General features: G+C 50.3%; 10 protein-coding genes across 10 annotated transcripts; 3 read left to right on the forward strand and 7 right to left on the reverse strand.

Moving 5' to 3' along the window:
- Positions 1-57: 57 nt before the first annotated feature.
- On the reverse strand, positions 58-1,577 carry ASPVEDRAFT_77576 (Zn(II)2Cys6 transcription factor domain-containing protein; the record flags this gene model as incomplete). The annotated part of the gene is made up of 3 exons (XM_040816406.1): positions 58-702; positions 749-1,440; positions 1,493-1,577. The coding sequence occupies 3 exons, from the start codon at positions 1,575-1,577 to the stop codon at positions 58-60; spliced, it is 1,422 nt and encodes a 473-aa protein (XP_040661557.1).
- Positions 1,578-2,948: 1,371 nt separating this feature from the next.
- On the reverse strand, positions 2,949-3,192 carry ASPVEDRAFT_35117 (uncharacterized protein; the record flags this gene model as incomplete). Its single annotated transcript, XM_040810925.1, has 1 exon — positions 2,949-3,192. Exon 1 carries the CDS (start codon positions 3,178-3,180, stop codon positions 2,950-2,952), a length of 231 nt encoding a protein of 76 aa, XP_040661558.1. The 5' UTR covers positions 3,181-3,192.
- Positions 3,193-3,407: 215 nt separating this feature from the next.
- Positions 3,408-5,063, forward strand: ASPVEDRAFT_35118 (uncharacterized protein). Its single transcript, XM_040810926.1, has one exon. It carries the CDS (start codon positions 3,589-3,591, stop codon positions 4,939-4,941), a length of 1,353 nt encoding a protein of 450 aa, XP_040661559.1. The 5' UTR covers positions 3,408-3,588; the 3' UTR covers positions 4,942-5,063.
- Positions 5,064-5,281: 218 nt separating this feature from the next.
- ASPVEDRAFT_66786 (HAD family hydrolase) lies at positions 5,282-7,418 on the reverse strand. The gene is made up of 4 exons (XM_040815908.1): positions 6,546-7,418; positions 6,441-6,490; positions 6,235-6,380; positions 5,282-6,177 (listed from the first exon to the last, which is right to left on the reverse strand). The coding sequence occupies exons 1-4, from the start codon at positions 7,262-7,264 to the stop codon at positions 5,569-5,571; spliced, it is 1,524 nt and encodes a 507-aa protein (XP_040661560.1). The 5' UTR covers positions 7,265-7,418; the 3' UTR covers positions 5,282-5,568.
- A 489-nt stretch (positions 7,419-7,907) lies between these two features.
- Positions 7,908-8,752, reverse strand: ASPVEDRAFT_156629 (HAD family hydrolase). The gene has a single exon (XM_040808531.1). It carries the CDS (start codon positions 8,643-8,645, stop codon positions 8,028-8,030), a length of 618 nt encoding a protein of 205 aa, XP_040661561.1. The 5' UTR covers positions 8,646-8,752; the 3' UTR covers positions 7,908-8,027.
- A 762-nt stretch (positions 8,753-9,514) lies between these two features.
- ASPVEDRAFT_145351 (cytochrome P450) lies at positions 9,515-11,519 on the forward strand. Its single transcript, XM_040808058.1, has 4 exons — positions 9,515-9,619; positions 9,692-10,810; positions 10,872-11,047; positions 11,110-11,519. The coding sequence occupies exons 1-4, from the start codon at positions 9,590-9,592 to the stop codon at positions 11,261-11,263; spliced, it is 1,479 nt and encodes a 492-aa protein (XP_040661562.1). The 5' UTR covers positions 9,515-9,589; the 3' UTR covers positions 11,264-11,519.
- ASPVEDRAFT_871163 (uncharacterized protein) lies at positions 11,110-13,310 on the reverse strand. Its single transcript, XM_040817981.1, has 5 exons — positions 13,030-13,310; positions 12,861-12,980; positions 12,445-12,790; positions 11,719-12,393; positions 11,110-11,663 (listed from the first exon to the last, which is right to left on the reverse strand). Exons 1-5 carry the CDS (start codon positions 13,155-13,157, stop codon positions 11,469-11,471), a joined length of 1,464 nt encoding a protein of 487 aa, XP_040661563.1. The 5' UTR covers positions 13,158-13,310; the 3' UTR covers positions 11,110-11,468.
- Positions 13,311-13,858: 548 nt separating this feature from the next.
- On the reverse strand, positions 13,859-14,930 carry ASPVEDRAFT_90293 (uncharacterized protein; the record flags this gene model as incomplete). Its single annotated transcript, XM_040818748.1, has 3 exons — positions 13,859-14,550; positions 14,604-14,816; positions 14,870-14,930. Coding segments are annotated over 3 exons (966 nt in total), but the record flags the coding sequence as incomplete, so codon positions are not given.
- Positions 14,931-15,379: 449 nt separating this feature from the next.
- On the forward strand, positions 15,380-17,759 carry ASPVEDRAFT_205411 (C2H2-type zinc finger protein). The gene is made up of 5 exons (XM_040809433.1): positions 15,380-15,527; positions 15,581-15,608; positions 15,657-15,720; positions 15,787-16,500; positions 16,548-17,759. The coding sequence occupies exons 1-5, from the start codon at positions 15,441-15,443 to the stop codon at positions 17,716-17,718; spliced, it is 2,064 nt and encodes a 687-aa protein (XP_040661565.1). The 5' UTR covers positions 15,380-15,440; the 3' UTR covers positions 17,719-17,759.
- Positions 17,760-17,792: 33 nt separating this feature from the next.
- On the reverse strand, positions 17,793-18,580 carry ASPVEDRAFT_77584 (glutathione S-transferase family protein; the record flags this gene model as incomplete). The annotated part of the gene is made up of 3 exons (XM_040816407.1): positions 17,793-17,948; positions 17,997-18,295; positions 18,343-18,580. The coding sequence occupies 3 exons, from the start codon at positions 18,578-18,580 to the stop codon at positions 17,793-17,795; spliced, it is 693 nt and encodes a 230-aa protein (XP_040661566.1).
- Between the last annotated feature and the right edge of the window lie 283 nt (positions 18,581-18,863).

Below are 18,863 nucleotides of genomic sequence, written 5' to 3' on the forward strand. Positions count from 1 at the left end.
CCGGAGAAAAATGGTCGACAACGGAACTCCGATGGACAACCAAGACGGAGGAGTTACTTAACTCATGGAAGTGCAACAATGTCTTATTTGTCCAAATTGCTCCAATGCACAGAGAACAATAAACGCTCGCAGCTGGTCGGAGTCGCCAAACCCGGCGGTGGACTGTGCCCTCACCCGGAGATCATCCTCGCTCATTATTGAAAACAGAGATCTCAGTGATAACTGCGAAGTATCCTCATTGTCCATGAAGATTGAAAATGGATCGTTATGTTTCGGCGCAGTGGCAATTGCTTGCTCCCACTCTTCTTCTGTGCGGGCAGCCCAGAGAGTCTGTGAGCAGGGTAGAGGCATGTTCAGGATCAGCTCATCACCGAGTGGCTGGTAGTTTACTGATAGCTTCTTCGATTGACTGTCCCGTTTGCTCAAGAAGTTGACGATATTCGCCAGGAAGACAGTGCGCCGGGCGCTTTCAGCGACCACCCATTTAGTCCAGGTGCCAGGGGATGGCAACAGAGACGCATCATACGTTTCTACATACTTTTCCGAGTACTCCCTGGCCATTCGAGCTAGGAACGAGGTCTTTACCAGACCACGAGGGCGCTGCTTCCAGCGTATTCCCTCCTCGACAGGTGAAAGATCGAGGATCTCATACAGGAGCATCGCATGCAGGGCGTCCCATTGTTCCATGCAGGTATAGTCGGGCTAATAGCGTTAGTTTCATCCATGTGCGGATAGTGCAGATTCCTACATATGCTTCAATTATACTATGCCGTTGGGCGTTCATAGTACGCTTCACAAAAGGCGCACTCTGCTTTGAAAGCAATCCACTCGCGCAGCAGATTGCAACCGGCGTGTGAGCCAAAACGGTCATGTCGGGCACATCTTCGCTGAAGAGACTGCGATGCGCGAAAGGGCAGTGGAAATCATCCTTCATTAATAGCATTGGATACTGCATTAGCAGTCGCAGACACTGGGACGGGTCTGATCTGGAAAGGTCAGGGTCCACCTCAAACGTTGGATTCGGGACCACTACAATATCAGGTATGCCCAGCACGTCATAATATTGCTTATCGTGCTGTGATGGGGGTACGAGGTTAGAATCGGCGTTTGGGAGAGCTGGGTTATGGTTGTCGCTGATCACGTCCAGTGGGATATCAGCCAAGTCCAAGGACCAGGGAAGGCTGTCCGATCCCCAGAGGTCCAATTGACCACCGGGCTCCGTAGTCCTGGCTGCAGTCCGATCAGAGTCGTTGGCAGAGTCCGTAACTTTGGACACCCTGGCCGCGTATTCGCAGGACATTCCCCGTTTCGCACATCGCGCACAGATCGGTTGGGAATAACTGCACCTTGCCTTTGCCTGGACGCATGCATTGCACGCCTTCTGGCGGGTGGTGGGGTTCTTTTGCAGACAGCGCCGTCGATGGCGCATTACCAAGTCTCCTGCTTCGTTTTCAGCAAATCAGCGGCGCAACTCCCGGGTGTTGTTACATACGCCGCTTGAATTTCTTGAGGCATTTCGGACATTGGAGAGGATTCCTCTCGTCAGGCATGAAGGATTGAAGTCCAGATTGTTCCATGGGGAGTCAGGCAGCTAATCGCAGTGAATTACCAGGAGCGATCCGTAGTTCATTAATGTTAACTAGTTAGCGAGATCCTGTCAAGCGATTATTAATGTGTTGTTTGGATTTCAAATCAGCCTATGGTGGGGCCAGGAACGGATGGCCTAGGTGGACAATGGAAATCTGCTAAATAAGGGCGACGAGTATACAGTTGTTGGTGAAGCGGGTATTCAAGTACCCAGGAAATCAGAGACAGTAAGGTACATTTCTGTTCTGTCTTATTTGGAACCCTTTGGTCTGGTTCGTGCCCTCGGCGGGTTTCATAAAACCGGGTGGACAATTATATATGTGGGAGTAAAAATCGGGCTTACTGTTAAGTATAATAACTCTACTAGATTACTGGTACTACTTCTCTCTAGAGAAAAAACTAATAATAATATCTCCTGCCGCGCTGCAAAGCACATTAAATAACAGCTTCTCCATATACTCAGGGCCAGCCAGTGGGAGTGGCTATGCATTGTCGTCTATGAGCAGCAACTCTTGGCTTCACAGCCAGCCATCGACATTCCGACGCGATATTCCCTGGTGGCGTCCTTATCGGCACCGACTTCCAGGGAAAGACTGAATGATAAGAGATGATACTGGCCGTTGCTCTCGTCGTCGTCGTCCCATCGAACAATCCGCCTCCTATCAAGCATATCGTCTTGACGTGTTTGCTATTAGTTAACATGACGGAAAGCACCTGTTTCTCGCACCAGAATTCCATTCCAGGCTGCCATTGCCGCCTACATTATATGCGGAGATAGACTAGTTGATCGTTCTATTCTAGCGCTCCCTTGTTTCTGGCAACCGTTGGCGAGCAGGTGTTCTTTAGCTAGATTTCGAGACGAGTAACTTCAGCACCTTCCGTCAAGCACCAGGGCCCGAAGTGCCGTCACTTCCGGCCACATTGTTTCATTTGGAGAGATTGGTGTACTAAACAGGAATTATTGGGAGCCTCTCTAGCGACAGCCCTGGCCGGCCAGCTGTACGAGATGATGGTCTCCAACCTCCGCGCTTAGGCGTCAGCGAGGTGTGGCTGTCCATCGCCGCATTGACATTCTCGGGCCTTGGGCCCACCGTCATCCCCTGATATTGAGCATTGTTGCTGTTCTTCTCGAAAATGATCAACTCATGTTCGCCTGTCTGGCAAGTATATAATTTCTTCCATGCAACAACACCCGGAGCCACAGGGGCGAGAGAGAGCTCCACAACTTCCGACTGAGACCTGTCTAGTCCAACGCTGGACAAGGAACTCAGAACAGCCCGACTCCATGTAACGCATTCCCCAAGCGGCTTGACCGACAATAGGAATAACGACATCTTGGTGGTTCTTAAACGGTATAGGAGCTCACCTTCGTGAGCCAATGGCCTTCCCATGGACTGCGATGTACAAGTCGGGGTTGGACACGACTCTGGTGTTGCTACACGTGTATTGTACCAGTGTCTTACCAATTCTTCTGGCTTGTTCGGCAATCTCTGCGCGCGAGTCATCGCGGCCTCTATTGGGTAATAAGCGCATTGGCGCTTCTCGGGTGCTGGTGTCCCAGGTTTGCAGCAAGATTGTGTCACAATTGTACATGTAACTAGCGGTGGGGAGATCATTTGAACCTGTCAATATCCTCTTGCTGATCTTGGCCCTTTCTGCTGATTGCGCTAGTTACTGGGCTTGCGTGCATGCAAGGAAGCGGGCTGTCTTCAATGCAAAATTTGTATTGCAAATTACAGCTTCTAGAATCTCTTCTGGTACTCTTACGTGGAATGCACTATTGGCGGAAGACATCTTCCTTTTTCTCACACTGTGCATGTAAGACCTATATATACAGCCTCATACCATTCTGTTAAAATCCCTTTAATAGCTTAAAGCAGACCGATTCGATCTTCTGTTTACCGACCATTGTTCCCTGGCAGCTATTCTTGCAACTCCCAAACTTCTACTTCCTATTTCCTGAATATGAGCTCGGCTGGACGCAAAGGCACGCGGCAAACGATGGCTTTCCCTCCTGTCGTACTCGACACGACCTTGTCTGATTTATTTGCAGAACAGCATGAGAGAGCTGTATTGGCCTATTGCGCTACCGACGATCTGCCCCCAATACTTCCGTCGATTCCACATTCCCAGAAATTTATATACAGTGGGCTGCCCCTTGTCGAAGGGGACGCAGTCGGGCTGGTGCTCCGGTGCAAGGGCTATCCGCAGCATTTGGGCTTCATCGCTGGAAACATACCTATCTACTTTTTGGAGTATCCCGAGACACCCGCCGCTAGTCTCAAAACATTCTGCTATGAATTTGAACGCGTATACGATGCGCTGCGTGAAGACCAACGTCCAGAGACACACCGCATAAAACACCCATCCAAGCTTTCTCTCCCCGAAAACGCTGGAATTGTGACGGTGCGAAGCCAAGACAGCCTGGCTCACCTTCCATCCTTGGTCGATCCTGAAGTACAATATGACCTGAGCTCGAAGAGGGCGCTTGCGATTTCCGGGATTCCCACGCCAAAGACAGAGATTATCGACTCGATTCTCAGCCCTGACCAGGTGCTAGACAAAGACACGATAGGCAAAGAAGTGGCGCGCTTAATTTCGAAGGCTCAAGTCTGGGAGCCCCCATTTATTCTGAAACTACAATATTCTGCCGCTTCAGGGGGCACTTTTGTGGTGCGCTCCAAGGAAGACTGGGACAATTGTGTTTGTACTGTCACAGACGAGCTCCATCTCATCCTGCGCCAGCTCAACCGTGAAAATCATGGGTTCCAACCGGCAAGCCTTTTATTACAGGAATTCATTCCTGGGGAATCAATTGGAATTTCCTTTTTTGTCACAAAGGAAGGCACAGCCATCTTTTTAGGGGCTTGTGGGCAGTTGTTCGGTGAAGACAAGCTTTGGATTGGTGCCAGCATCTCCTACAAAGAACAGGACCGGATATATCGCGAGAACAAAAGCATCTTAGACTGCACCGCTCGCTACGCTCATGCGCAAGGCTACTTCGGGCCATTCGGCATTGACGTGATGAGAGATAAGAACGGTGAGCCTCTGGTGATTGACTTGAATCCACGGTCAACTGGGGCAACGCCTCTGTGCCTACTGCGACAGCACCTCTCGGTCAAAAGGGGCCTCCACGAAGCGACACTCCTGATGCCTATTCTCTTGGACGTCAAGTGGGCCGAGTTCACAGATGTGTTCAGGGATGAGCTCTTTTCTGGTCAACTGATTGTCACCTCATGGAATCAGGTACCGGAGAAGAGATATAGCGTAGCCGGCGTCGTTATAGCTGCCGAAACAAAGGCCGGGCTTCAGGCCGGGATTCTGAAAGTTAAAACATTCAACGTCAATGAATAGGGTGCAGGGGGGGTAGTGGAAATCGTGTGACAGATGACACAATAGCTGCGAGGGAATCTGGGGCTCAGCGTTGAATGTGGATAGTAAAAATGACAAATGATCACCCAAGTCAAAGTCCCGAGAGTATTGCAGCCGTCCATGGCAACTAGTAGATCTCCCTAGCTCTCTTCAACTCTACCTCGCGTCAGATTTAAAACTAGAAGGGCTCCAGCTGCCACAGATTTGGAAAAGAAGATGGGTGAGCACGAATGAACCCCCAACGAGGCCCGGGCTACGACAAGGATTTCTGACATAGAGGCAGGAAGTATTACATTCCAATGGATGGCCAAGGCAAAGTCCCCGGTTTCTTTTGGTCTTTTGTGAGCAAAGAGCGGCGGAAACGATAGGAATAGCAGACTACCGTGGTGTATTGCACTTCCTATAAGCTGCTGAATGGCCGCTGTTTACTGCCATATAGAAAAGTCTAATCCAAAGATAATCAATCACATCCAACCCCCAACATCGGTTTTGGCTAGGATACAACTGGGCCATGTAACTCAACGGCATATGTTCAACCATAGAGTTGACGATGGCTGGTGCCATACTTATTCCGATCTACTGATTAGAGGGTTACTCCGCGTAGTCATCTCAACTCGGCGAATATCCCTTCCAGTCGATGAAAGGCCAAACGTTGAGAAGTCGGTCAAGCCTGAGGGATGGCCACCACGCTTCTGGCTCACTGGATATCGCCTCAACAGGCCCCTTCTGACGCTCAATTGATTTTAACGCCAAGGCTGTACTGAGCCCCCGATTGCCAATCTGTACCCCCGAGCTTCCGAATTTATAAACCCACCCAGCAGGCCATCCACCGTCAGTTTCCTGCAGAGCAAGAAGCCTGGAGCGATCACGGCCATTTGTGATTCCTAAAATGTTCGATGCAAGTAGCCTAGTGGCGAGAGAGACGGAATCACCATCAGCGCCAATACGCTGGCTCACTTGTTGTTTCAACAGTGACTTGAGCTCCCTGCGTCGCGTGCCGTCTCGGACCACACAGCTCAGCCGTGAAAGAAAGTATAGAAAGCAATCAGGCGAAGAATAGTATCTGGATCCTGATAAATAGGCCGAATTTCGAAGAACGTCCAGCACCCAGTCAAATGTGGCTGCAACTTCGCTTTCCCGTCCATGCATGCAGAAAAGATTCAGGACATTGGTGCAAACTACCGGATCAACTCGAGGGCGTGATCGGTCGAAATAGGTCCATCGGGAAAGTCAGTCGAACGGTCTAAGTGTCAGGGTAATCGGGGGCTAGTATACCATAAAAATCCCATCCGCATTGGTAAACGTTAGCATCTCGTCCATCACAGACCATACCACTTCTTTGTCAACCGGAAGAACCGAGAGAGCGATGGAGGTAGTGTCAAGATCATTGGGAAAGCTTTCAGTTGTCAATTGTGGAGGTCCTGTAAATATAATAATGTTTTGTTATTCGCATGCAATTATGGCAAAAAGACGACACTCACCAATAAAAAAATTCCAGGTACGGTCCCATGTTTCTAACGCCACAAGGTCTCTAGGGATATGGTTAGTCTGATCCTGTGAGAATCTGCAGAATCACGGTGTCATACGGGTTCTGCGTCAGCTCGATGATCAGCAGTTGCGCAAAGTTGTCCCGGATAATAACTCCCTTGTCGGTCGTACTATTCATTTGCTTTGCGTTCGAGAGTAGGAAGTTATGGCCCCGCTGGATTGGATCACCCAGCACATTGCCAAGCTGACGAGAGAGCTGGTCGTGGCTTTGGAACAGTATGCTGTGTACTCCCAGTGACTGCGCGGCCAGGATGTTCTCGGGTGAATCATCAATGAAGACCACGGACTCCGCTGGAAGCCCAATCTTTCGCAGCACCAGCCTGTAGCAGCCAATGTCCGGCTTGCGCATTCCGAGGATGCCTGATATGTAGATATGGTCGAAGATAGGCCATTCCTGGGCGATGGATCGTACACTGCTTTGTTCTGGGAGAGGGGTGTTGGTCAAACCGTATATCCTGAGGCCAGGCTGGGTCTTTTTGAGATGAGACAGATGATTCAGGGTTGCGGTGTTTGGTTGCAGGCTCTCGCGGGCCTTTTTCATCACCGAGGAGAGGTCGCTGGGAGAGACGCCGAAGCGAGTTGCAACCGCCAAGTAGCACTCGTCCTCCGACTTATAGATACCCCGTTCATAGTCGAGCCAAATGTCAGAAGACATGATTTGTTTCAGCTTCTTGGGCGGGATGGATAACTCCCTGGGTGGTGTCCAGGTACACAAAACATTCCCAAAGTCAACAACAAGAGCCTTGGTGGAACCCATTGTGTATCACTACGCCTCGCAACGGATTGCAACGGAGTTGGGAAGCTGGTTTGGTATTCGAGAAGGTTGAAGTGCTCCCTGGCTAACTCGAATTTGGACTGGTGGCGTTCATAGAAAGAGTAGCTTCACGCAATATAAGGTAAACACAACAGCCTACACCATTTGTGACGAGAAAGAAACATTCAGAGTGACTTTTCCTATCCCTATAAATACATGAAAGCTTCAATCCATTTCCTTGAGCACGGGGGCGTCAGGATCAATAATTTTCGTGGACCTTCGGTACAGTCTCTCTGTTCAAGACAAGATCCGGCGCACGTCTAGATTGATCGGCGTCTCTCCCTTTGGGCAGCAATAAAAAATACCATCAGTCTATTTACTCCTCGCAGCTAGAACATGCTCTGGGCTATGCAATAAAGCGTATCGCGAGAGCTCGGCACAGAAAGCTATCATCTGACATCCACCTTGTGCCACCGAAGGCATATTGACACTCGGACAGACTCTACGATCTTCGGCGTGGGAACACGTTATCAATGCCAGTGGTCATTCGAGTATCACCTCGGAAGGTATTATTGACAATGAATCGTTACAAAATCACTCGCATGCCGATCTTATTGGACCCAGCATATTTCCAAGGCGCTTGTGGCTTTTCCAGTACACATGTGGCTGATCAAGTGATACAGCATACGCGCAGAAATTCATATACTTAAATGGGACTGTATATGTAAGGCTGAGGCTTGTTGGATCACCTGGAACTAAATGGCTATCACACTATGCAAGATTCAGCGGCAGGATCGCGACTCAGCAAGTCGACAAGCTCATCGCAAATTTCATCCTTCCGTGCATGTTCGAACAAGAGACCGAGAATTCCCGTTTCACGCGCGGCCGCCACATTCTTGTGTTGATCATCGAGGAAAATAGCTTCAGCTGGCGCCACATCAGCCTCCCGCAGGACGTACTGGTAGAAGTCGTGGTCAGGCTTTCGCATGCCAATGTAGCCGGAAGCGAATATCCCATCGAACAGGTCCCACTCGTAATTGGTGCATCGCAGCTGATTGAAATCTCGTCGAGGAATGTTCGTCATCATGTATATGGCCAGCCCGCGACCTTTAAGCTCACGAAGTAGTTCGGTCATCCTTGGATCGGGGATCAAGCAGGCGGTGCTCTGGTAGAATGTCGAGGCAAGTTCATCTTCTGAAACCCCATACTGCTCTCCCAGCTTCTGGTAGCACTGACTGGTCGTCAATCTGCCTTTCTCGTAGTCGCACCATGTCTCCGAAAACGCCATATCTCGCAACGTTGCCACGGGAAGCGAAGTCTTCAGCTGAGGAGTCCATCGAAATAGCACATCTCCCATGTCGAAGACGACAGCTTTGTAAGGCATTTCGTCTGTATGAATCCGTAGGAGCAAATCTGACACGAAGAGAGAGAATTCAACGGTCACCGCCTGTTTCAAGTCGTTCTGTTGCGTGGAACTAAGTTTGGTATTTGACCTGAAAAACAGACCCCCAGCATAGACTACTCAGGCTTGCTATAAGCTATTTTTATAGCCTAGTTAAAATTTGTGAATTTTTCATTTCACACGTACTTGGACGCAGCCTGTCGCCATGATCAGCATGGTTCAATAGTAGACCACGCAAGGCACGCCATTTGCCCACAGTCCTCGAACTCCTCCTGCCTCTCCTGCAAACTAATCGAACACTCGTTTTGCTGCTATTCAAAGTTTCAAACAATCCCTTCGGAATGCATGGAGGAAAGCAACAGCCACCCGCCGCACCGACAATTGACCTCTCATCTACCTAGCCTTCCGCAGCACATATGTTACACAAGTCCCGCGATTTGCGTCGACCGAGGCAGACGGATAGGCCGAAGATATTCATCAATGGCGCGGTATGCAGGGCTAGATAATATAACCCCCTGACCGACTTTTTATGCTGCTAGCTGCATGCACGGAGGAGCCCTTGGAAGTCGTCCACAACCCCCGAGAGGCCACGTACACGGTACACCTCGGTATGTCCGTAAGGCTGTGGCAGGCAGGCTTGGAATGCACGTATCTGTATGTACATATAATGTATGTAAGGAGTATGAATCATTCTCATTTGTAGCATTGCGGCGTAAATAACTACCCACCTGGCTGTCCAACTCGCGTTGTGAGCTGTAGAGCTTACGTCACAGTCAGCACGAGGTGCATAGTCTGCGGAAATATCAATTGAAACCTCTCTGATGGATCCCTGGTAGCCTTGATAGTCGAAAGCGAGTTTCCCACTAAGATACCTAGGTAAGCTACTCACCCTGGCCCTCTTCAATGCCATCCTCTCCAAGAGCAATATGTTACAAATTCAAAAAATCCTCTTCCTTGTAAGCATTGATTATCTCCTTATACCCGAGTAGCACGAATGCAACTGAGGCCACTGCTAAACTTTCTAATAGGCCATCGCCGCAATCATCTGGCGTCTTCTTTGGAGGCTTTGGTTGCACCCGTTGAGCAAGTTCCCCGGTCCAACTCTAGCGGCCATATCCAATTTGTCCTATTTCAAATGGTCAATCTCAGGGGAGCTACACAGCAAAATCCAGGAGTTGCATGATTGCTATGGTGACGTCGTGCGCATTCGTCCCAACGCCCTGACGTATCGAGATGCACAGGCCTGGAGTGATATCTACGGTCATCGCAAGGCCGGGAAGCCATCATGTACCAAAGATCCCGAGTTCTATATTCAATCTTCTAGTGGTAGCGCCGCTAACCTCATCAACTCCAACGACGTGGATCATGCGCGGCAGAAACGGCTGCTAACGCATGCCTTCTCTGACCGGTCCTTGCGGGACCAGGAACCATTAATCATGGGATATATTGACACCTTCATCAGTCGGCTAGGAGACACAGCCAGTCGGCATGCCGATGATGAACCAGTTGATATGCTCCGCTGGTTGAACTTTTTGACTTTTGATATAATTGGCGATCTGGCGTTTGGGGAGAGTTTCGGTTGTCTGGAAGGCTCGGAGTATCATCCCTGGGTCGAGACCACGTTCAAAAGCATCAAAACTGGTGCTGTTCTCAGGGCCTTTTCAATCTACCCTTCCCTTGCAATTCTAATTCGCAAGCTCATGCCGAAGAAATTAATCCGCAAGCGCGTTGATCATTATAAGTTCAGCAAGGATCTTGTGAATAAACGACTCGCCACCAGCACATCTCGGCCTGACTTTCTCTTTTATGTTCTACGGTACAACGATGAGCGTGGAATGCAAACCGCGGAGATTCAGTCTAATGCTGCTCTGCTCATACAGGCCGGTAGTGAAACCACTGCCACCACACTGGGTGCATGTCTCTTCTATTTGAAGAAGCGTCCTGAGTGCTATCAAGCTCTTGTGAAAGAAGTTCGGGCTGCGTTCGGCTCTGAAGCAGAGATCACAGCTTCCAATGTATCCCGGTTACCATATCTGAATGCTGTCATTGAGGAAGGTCTCCGAATGTATCCTCCAGCACCAGCTATTGGACCTCGGGTCATTCCTCCCGGAGGCGCAGTGGTCTGCGGTCAGTATTTGCCTCAAGGGGTAAGTCGTCTAGATGGTCCCTTGTGTGACAGCAGTATAACAACGTCCCTCTCGTGTATAGACTTCCGTTTCCGTCGCTCATTATTCGACCTTTCGCGGCCTGTCCAACTTCGCCGAGCCAAATTCGTTCCATCCTGAACGGTGGCTAAAAAGCAACAACGACCCTCGCTTCAAGAATGACAAGAAAGAGGCTCTCCAGCCCTTTTCGTTTGGTCCGCGCGCTTGCATTGGCCGAAAGTAAGTTTAACTTTGCGTGCGCCTTTTTCCTCCTTTCGAATCATGTCGCTTATTAAATGTAGTCTCGCGTACGCCGAGATGCGTCTTGTCCTTAGCAAGATGTTATGGAACTTTGATATAAGTCTTGATCCCCAGTCACATCATTGGGACAAGTCCAAAAGTTATATTGTCTGGGAGAACCAGCCATTATGGGTGCATCTTCGACAGGCAGTTTGAAAGGAATAATACATGTACAACGCATGTCAAGAGCTGTTGGTGAAGTGGGCATTTGAATACCGAGAAAATCAGAGACAGCGAGGTACATTTCTATTCTGTCCTATTTGCAACCCTTGGGTGGTGTTCATGCTCTGGATCGGTTCCATAAAACTGCTTTGACGAATATATATATAAAGGCGGCCTGCATACATTAGGGCGAGACTACTCACGCCTCTAAGATAACTCTGTCAACATCGCAACATTTACTAGAGCCCCTGTCCCTGTCCCTGTCTGTCTTGGAACCACATTCTTCGTCCACAGCGTTAATGACTTGCACTCCAGTGCGCGAGTCTACGCACACCAGCACCGTAGTCCAGACGAGTAACCCAGCCCCCACTGCAACCATAGCGTACATTCCGATCTATCATGGTATTAGCTGCATCCACCAACCCTATGTGAAGGGGTTGAGAATTTACAGTAAAATCAGGCGCGTCGTCCGCTCGGTAAAAAATAAGCGGCCACCAGGCCTGAAAGCAATTTCCCGCGGAATTCATACAGGCAATCACACAGGAGCGCAAGGTAGGAGGCTGCGCTCTCATCGAGTCATTAGCCCACGCAAAAAAAGTCGCTTGGATGCAGTAGATCGACCCGGCCCAGTAGTACGCTGCGTACTTGGTGGCCACTGTTGTCGGGTTCGCCAGAATCATGACTGCGTTCGCAATACAAACGATGCCGACATAGTATCCAGCGACCCAGCGGTGGCCCCATATATCGGTTCCAATAGCCCAGATAAGTGTGCTGGCGATTCCGACACCTTGTACAGCGGCTGGCCAGCTGTTCATTTCGAAAACAGTGTATCCTCGCTCTGGATGAGCTTGCATGTAAAGATTCAAGAGCTGCTGGTTTCCTTGCGATTCCGAGCAATTTCCTAAGATCCACAAGAAGCAAAAGGCGTATAAGTGCCACGAGGTGAGAACGCGATTAAGGAAACTCTTAGTGAGGATTGGCTCGCCACGCTCAACCAAGGGTACACGTTGCCGTGCCAGCTGTTTCTCGTCGTCACTGAGATAGAAGGCAGAGGTGGTGTACGGCGTATCGGGAAAGAAGTAGTATCCGTAAATGGCCACTGGGATAGTGATTATACCGCATATCTGGTAAACGATTAGATAATGGTTGGCTACACTTGAAGGATGGAGAAATACTAAGAACAGCCATTTCCACCCGGGAAGGCCATGAAGACCGTCCATCGACGAGAAAATAGCGGCCTGCAGGAAACCACCGAACATCCCTCCAGCCAACCCACTTGCAGTGAACAGCCCGGTGCGCTGGCCTAGTTCGCTTTTGGTGTACCATGATCCTAGAATATACTGCGTCCCTGCAAAGACGCAAGACTCGAAGTAGCCCTGGAAGAACCGGATGGCCATGAGGTGCTGCGGCGTCTGGGCAACGGCATTGATCATGGTTAGTACTGCCCACGAGGTTATCATGGCAGGGAAGAACTGTCTCGGTTTGAAGTAGGTAAGGAGCAGGTTATTCGGAACAATGCCGCTGAAGGTTGTCACGTTAGGTCCTGTTCATATGCTGCCGCTTTGTAGTACCAGGGGGGTTTTAAACCAACATTAGATATCCCACCGCATATATCGTTTGCACAACGGTCAGCTCGGCGCCTTGAAACCCCAGATCCTCTCTCATACCCGAGACATAGGCCTGGGCTATACTCGCGCGATCAAGGTAGTTGCTAAATGGGTTAGCATCCTGAGCGCACGAGGGATCAGGACTACAGGTACGTGAAGTATGCGAGACAGCAAAATGTCAGGATGAAAAAGTCCAGCTTAAAGACCAGCCTCTTCTCCAAGGGAGATTGCTGCGCCTTTGTGAAGTATTGGCGGATCTGACTGAGCGCTTTAATGGCCATACTGCAATCGGACTGTAGACGTGGTTAACAAATAAGGATTGATGCCAATGACGAATAATGAATCGAGGATGGCACAACTGAATGCTGGTAAAAGTAGTGGAATCCAGCTAATAAAATATGTAGCCTGCTACCAGGCAATTGTTCTTTACTCGCAAGGTGATAACTGCATATCTTCACGCTATCTGCGTAGTGATAAATTCAACTGATCAGACTGCGCTCCACAGATAAAGGCCCTGCTCCGACGGTATGCGCAGCTGGGAGGACGGGAGGCGCTCCACCGGCATGCAATGATAACGGAACGAATTACTATGACCGATTGGATGCGGGGAACCTGCTGGATGGATTTGGAGATGTCTGGAAGTCTACGGTAGGAGTAGTCCGTGATAGCGAAGTACTTAGGCACTAGTCAATACATAGTAGCATCGTTTAAGCAATACATGGACATTCTGTTAAGATCGACTATAAACATTTACGGTAATTGAAGGCTATGGAATTCCTGATCATGCCTTCAGCTGGGGAACGTAGACCTCTCTCGGAACATCATCAAACTTGCCCAGGCTCTTGTGCCCTTCAGGATCAGGGTACTCTCCCGCAAAGAAATCGGCATGCTTCGTGGGATCCGCCGGACGGTCAATATCATACTCGTAGCGCTTCCAGCCGTGCTTACGCGCATCCAAGTAGTCGGCCATACAAAAGACGCGGTCGTCCATGGGCTTGTCACGGCTCATTCGCCGCAAAACAGGGGATCCCTGCAGAGGGGAAAGTTCCTGATCGTCCGCAGGTCGCGCGAAGTAGATAACACCGATGCGACGGAGATGACGCTGGTCGACCGGGGGCTGCACGACGCGGTGGATGGTGGCCTTGAAAAGACCACCCGTAAGGCGCTCCAGCGCTTCGCCAAAGTTGATCACCAACCCATGAGGCTGGTGTTTGACCCAGCGATATTGGCCGTCTCGGTGGTCGAGGACCTGCAGGGCAGCTATGGGCTGTGAGAAGAGAAAAGTCCACGAACCCCAGTCGGTATGACCAGAGAGGTAGATATCACGGTATTTCTCGCTCTCGTCTTTGGGACGAGGCTCGCATATCATGTAACGGATGTATTCGGTCTTGGAACCACCAAGGGCATGAGTGTCGTGAATCTCCTCTTCGGGCATCTCGAGAACCATCGCCATCAGGGTGAGCAGCTTCTTCAATATGTGGTTGCGGATGAAGTGCATGACCTCGTATGTCTCCTTGAGGTGTGGGCGTAGCATCTCTGGGTGTGGACGGTTCTTGGGGTCATGTACGAGGATGTTATAGTGGTCGAGCTGCTTGGGGAAACCACCCTTGTGGCCAAGGGGTCCTGCAGGTTTGAAGCCGACATACAAGCCACGGGCATCTTCCTCGGGTGTCACTATTGCAGTCAGCAGGAGTTAAAGGCCTTAAATATGCATCACGGAAATGTACCTTCATAGGGGGCTTTCTCCTCCGGAGGGAGTGTCATGATTCCATTGGCGATCTGCATTTGCCGCTGATACACTGCATCGGAGATCCCATGGTTGGTCACAGTGAGGAAGCCGTGGCCTGTAGCTGCTTCAAAGAGACTGCTAGCGAGTTCCTCGCGACCAGCAGCGGTATCAAACTTGGCCAGGTCGAGATTGACGAGCTGGACATAGTCCACTGCCAGTACCAATTAGCATTAGGTGAATTCAGAGAGAGTGCAGTTAACATACAAGGTTCCTTGGTGGGTTCGGCGGGCGTGTAATGGGGGAGCGATGGAGCAGACATATTGATCGCAGTCGGGACTGTCACGGCTGCATTGCGTTTCGAGATAAACACAATTGCATGCTTAAATACGCCAGGACATTACACGGCGTAGGCTCCTGGCAGCATAGGTGCCAGGACCGGTCATATTGGAAGACTGGATACACGGAGGAGTGTGAAACCTGGAAGAGTAAATGTTCGGATATGGAGGACGGAGGACGGAGGACAAGTTATGATGTCAATGAGAGGAGATAGCTCTGACGAAGGGAGGACTGGAGGACAACAACAAGAGGAGAAGGCCCCTCCCGGTGATTATCTCCAAGTAAATCATGTCCGTCCGAACAAGTCCTGCAATTGGCGGGAGATTACAGACCAAGCAGCTAGTTGAGATAGCTCGAGAGTGGCGGCCATTCAGAAGACAGCAACAAATCGACTCCAACAGACCTTTTCCCCAGATATCATCTGCAAACTGGGGTATCCTCCCGTCCCCTTCATCCAAGAATCCTCGGTGATCCAACAATCCTCGGTGAGCTCCTCGCCATGGACATGATGGAGATACTCACGGCACCGGGCGACCACGAGAAACCCTTTGCCTGTCCAACGTGTGCCGTGCGCTTTACAAGACAGGTTCGTATGGCTGGTAGTCAAATGAGTGTGGTCTAATAGTAGCTGCTTGGTAGGAGAATCTGACCAGACATACTGCCTCGGGTGCGTATAACTGCGCCTTGGATTTTTAAAGCATACTCATGCTAGCAGTTCATCGCCAGCCGAACCTCAAGCGTTATTCGTGCTCGCAATGTGGCGTTGGCTTCGCAAGGAGGTTCGCAATGATCTATTTCTTATTATGCCTTAATGCAGTTGATATGCTGATGTTGCTCTCATGTAGCGATCTAAGAAAGCGTCATATCAGGAAATATCACCTAGCAGAATGTCCGGCTGAGGACCCTAAGAATGGACCCCAGCTATTGACACCTGCCCAGCAGTCAATTGCAACAGCCTTGCCTCCTGGTGAACCATTTCGCAAAGAGGATGTAGAAACCTCTATACAGGCAAGCGAAAGGCCACCCATGCCGCAATCGTTAACTGCATTTTCTGCCTCCAGCATCTCATGGGTCTTCAAGCTCCCCTTATTTGTATCCGCCTATTTCGAAGGCTTTCAAGGTATCCTTCCTGTCATCCACCAGCCTACATTCGACACTACGTCGACACCAGAGCCTCTCCTCCAGGCAGTAGCGTGTATCGGCGCCGTCTACCATTCCGGTGACCATCATGACATCAGCCTTGCGCTACTACACTCTGGCATTGAGTCTCTAGATTCGTACGTAGAGAGGAATCGATGTGCTGGGTTCCGCGAGGTATGGGTACTTCAAGCCTATGTCCTCTTCGAATACTTCGCCTTTCATAGTTGCGACGATACTTTATTTGAAACCGCTCTGGGCATTCATCGCAGGCTGGTAGACGCTGCAAGGAAGCATCAGCTCCTTCAAGACAGCCAACCGAGTGATGGGCTCGCCATCATCCCCGATCTAGACTCACTGCTTTCCGGCGCTTATGTTGAGCGCGACTGGCGATCTGCTGTTACAATTGAGGCACGTAAGCGGTGCGTATATCCGAGTAGTTTTATATAAATGTGCTAATACGGCAAAGCGTTATATATTCGCTCTACTATATAGACGCACAGATGTCCATCTGCTGCAACATCCGACCTCTGCTGACCGCATTGGAAATAAAATATGACCTCCCCTGCAGCGAAAACATCTGGTCAGCACCAACGGCGTCCGCATGGCAGGCCCTCGTTCTAGACCAAGACTGTTCCCTCAACGAAACAGAAGACGACGCCGCCAACCGCAACCCTCGTCCTGCGCAGGGCGACCTGTATAGCACCCTGATGCATCTCATGAGCCCAGCCCCTCCCGGAAAACGCTTAGGTCTGCTGTGGAGATCTTCCTTTGCGGGCCTTGTGCTCGTAATGCAAATTCAGATGATGGTCCGAGACTTGATCCTCGGCAGCACCTTTCTCTACCACAACATTCGAAGCCCAGATGATAAGGAAAGACATCGTCTGTCGATTGTACCTGAGTCCGCCCGGGCGCAGGTTATGGAGGCACTGAACACACTCGCTGACTTGATGCCAAACGTCCACCAGCTGCGAGAAGCCACAAAGGACAGCCTCGAAGAGACTACAGTTGACAGTCTCTGGAACCAGGTGTGGGTTGCATGGCACTACACGGTGCTATGTCTAACACACCAGGACGGACTGCTCACCAATGGAGTCGTCGAGTACGGATTGCCGACAGCAGTTTCAACCGCCTGGGAGCTGGGAAAGCCGAGATCAAAACACCTGCGCGATGTCTACGAGGATCGCGACGTCATCCGCGTAGCTGCCGGCTTGGAAAACATCCAGGGTCTGCTTATGGATCCAGTGGGCGTTATGGGCAAGGACACCCATCGTGTAGCCGAAGATCCGTTTATTACCATATTAGGCTTCAAATCGTGTCTAATGGGATGGCGTACTGTGCGTCTGCTAGCCCTTGGACTTCAGGAACGGTCCGGATCTCATTCAAATATTTACAAAGTCTCCGCGCGAGTTTTGATGCAGAATATCTTGACCTCAATAGGAATGAAAGACGAGAGAGACAGAGAACAGAGCCGACAGGAGGGGTTAACTCCAGGTAGCGCAACAGGCTTTTCTGTTCTGAATGGCTACGAAGCACAATATCTTTCATGCGTTGAAGCGGTTCTTGCAAAGAGAAATACGTGGCCGGTTGCAACATGCATTGAAGCCGTTTTTATAGAGGCCAGTTCTTCTATTTCTTGATTACGCTTAAGCGTTACAAGTAATGCATATCTGCATATCTGCATTTGAACAGCTGTCCATACTGTAAACGAACTCTACAGCCCATCGTAGTCAGGGTATGTACCGCTGGCCACGTCCTTAATGACATTAGGACCCAGGATGCTGTCGAAGATGCCATCTGGGTCGTTGCGGATGCGCATGTAGTAGTCATGGACTATGGGATGCCTTTCTGCCCACGACTTCGTGAAGACCTACGAGGACATGTCAGGATAGGACATAATAACGAGTGTGCGTCTTACATATTGGTACCCCCTCGCCAACCCCGAGACAACAAACAAATCAGCCAAGGTCAGGGTGTCGCCGACCAGGTACTGCTTCCCCTTGATCTCTTTCTCGACGGCGTGGACTGTGAGCTCGCAGCCCTCTTCGGCTTTCTCTAGGATCTCGGGGCTGGATGGTGCTCTGCCAATGATGGGTTGGATCCAGGCCATAATTGGCGGAAGGAGTTCGTAGTTGGTAAACGAAGCCCAGCGAAGAATAGTCGTCTCCTCTCGTAGGTTGGAACCATGGAGTGTGCTCTTCGGGTCCTGGTGAGAGACTATTACTGTCAGTGTTGAAATGCGAGATGAGCTGTTGGGATCTTACGAAACCACGCGACGGCGTTACTCTCGTAGACACAGAAACCGTCTGCAGTCTCGAATGCCGGGACTTTTCCAGTGTGGAATTTGGCGAGATACTCCTCTCCGACGCCCCCTTTCTCTGGATAGACTTTGATCGGAAAGGCGTTGCAGATTTCCACGTCGAGCTTGAGGTACTTGACGACAAACACCACCATGGTGGACCGAGGGGCCTTTGGGTAGGTATATAATTTTCCGAGGGACATAGTAAATAAATGATGATGCAACGTACAATCTAGGGTACCGATTAGAAGAACGAGGTTACGATTGTCAATTCGACAGCATTATGTCAAGATATATAACCGCTTCCACAGTGCCGTGACTGGGAATCGTTAGAGCCACAGCGGACATGTTATCCAACTTAGTATATGCAATACGTCGTTATCTTAGTTATTCTATCATTGCAGCTAAGGGAGGAGTGAGGGGAGAGCATTCAGTGGGGTGGGGGAGTGGGAGGAGCTCCTCCGGAATATTTATCTGGTCCCCACT

Source organism: Aspergillus versicolor (assembly GCF_001890125.1).
Source record: "Aspergillus versicolor CBS 583.65 unplaced genomic scaffold ASPVEscaffold_1, whole genome shotgun sequence".
NCBI classification, from domain to species: domain Eukaryota; kingdom Fungi; phylum Ascomycota; class Eurotiomycetes; order Eurotiales; family Aspergillaceae; genus Aspergillus; species Aspergillus versicolor.

Excerpts from the sequence above, each read along its gene's own strand:
- ASPVEDRAFT_205411 (XM_040809433.1), top strand. The coding sequence starts at position 15,441 with ATGGACATGATGGAGATACTCACGGCACCGGGCGACCACGAGAAACCC. Across the intron at positions 15,528-15,580 it reads CCGTGCGCTTTACAAGACAG|GAGAATCTGACCAGACATAC; the intron begins GTTCGTATGGCT and ends GCTGCTTGGTAG. Across the intron at positions 15,609-15,656 it reads GACCAGACATACTGCCTCGG|TTCATCGCCAGCCGAACCTC; the intron begins GTGCGTATAACT and ends TCATGCTAGCAG.
- ASPVEDRAFT_35118 (XM_040810926.1), top strand. The coding sequence starts at position 3,589 with ATGGCTTTCCCTCCTGTCGTACTCGACACGACCTTGTCTGATTTATTT.
- ASPVEDRAFT_66786 (XM_040815908.1), bottom strand. The coding sequence starts at position 7,264 with ATGGGTTCCACCAAGGCTCTTGTTGTTGACTTTGGGAATGTTTTGTGT. Across the intron at positions 6,381-6,440 it reads TACCTGGAATTTTTTTATTG|GACCTCCACAATTGACAACT; the intron begins GTGAGTGTCGTC and ends TTATATTTACAG. Across the intron at positions 6,178-6,234 it reads ATGCGGATGGGATTTTTATG|ACCTATTTCGACCGATCACG; the intron begins GTATACTAGCCC and ends CTTTCCCGATGG.
- ASPVEDRAFT_871163 (XM_040817981.1), bottom strand. The coding sequence starts at position 13,157 with ATGGCCATTAAAGCGCTCAGTCAGATCCGCCAATACTTCACAAAGGCG. Across the intron at positions 12,981-13,029 it reads TGCTGTCTCGCATACTTCAC|CAACTACCTTGATCGCGCGA; the intron begins GTACCTGTAGTC and ends TAACCCATTTAG. Across the intron at positions 12,394-12,444 it reads GGTGGAAATGGCTGTTCTTA|ATATGCGGTATAATCACTAT; the intron begins GTATTTCTCCAT and ends ATCGTTTACCAG.
- ASPVEDRAFT_156629 (XM_040808531.1), bottom strand. The coding sequence starts at position 8,645 with ATGCCTTACAAAGCTGTCGTCTTCGACATGGGAGATGTGCTATTTCGA.
- ASPVEDRAFT_145351 (XM_040808058.1), top strand. The coding sequence starts at position 9,590 with ATGTTACAAATTCAAAAAATCCTCTTCCTT. Across the intron at positions 10,811-10,871 it reads GTCAGTATTTGCCTCAAGGG|ACTTCCGTTTCCGTCGCTCA; the intron begins GTAAGTCGTCTA and ends TCTCGTGTATAG. Across the intron at positions 11,048-11,109 it reads CGCGCTTGCATTGGCCGAAA|TCTCGCGTACGCCGAGATGC; the intron begins GTAAGTTTAACT and ends TATTAAATGTAG.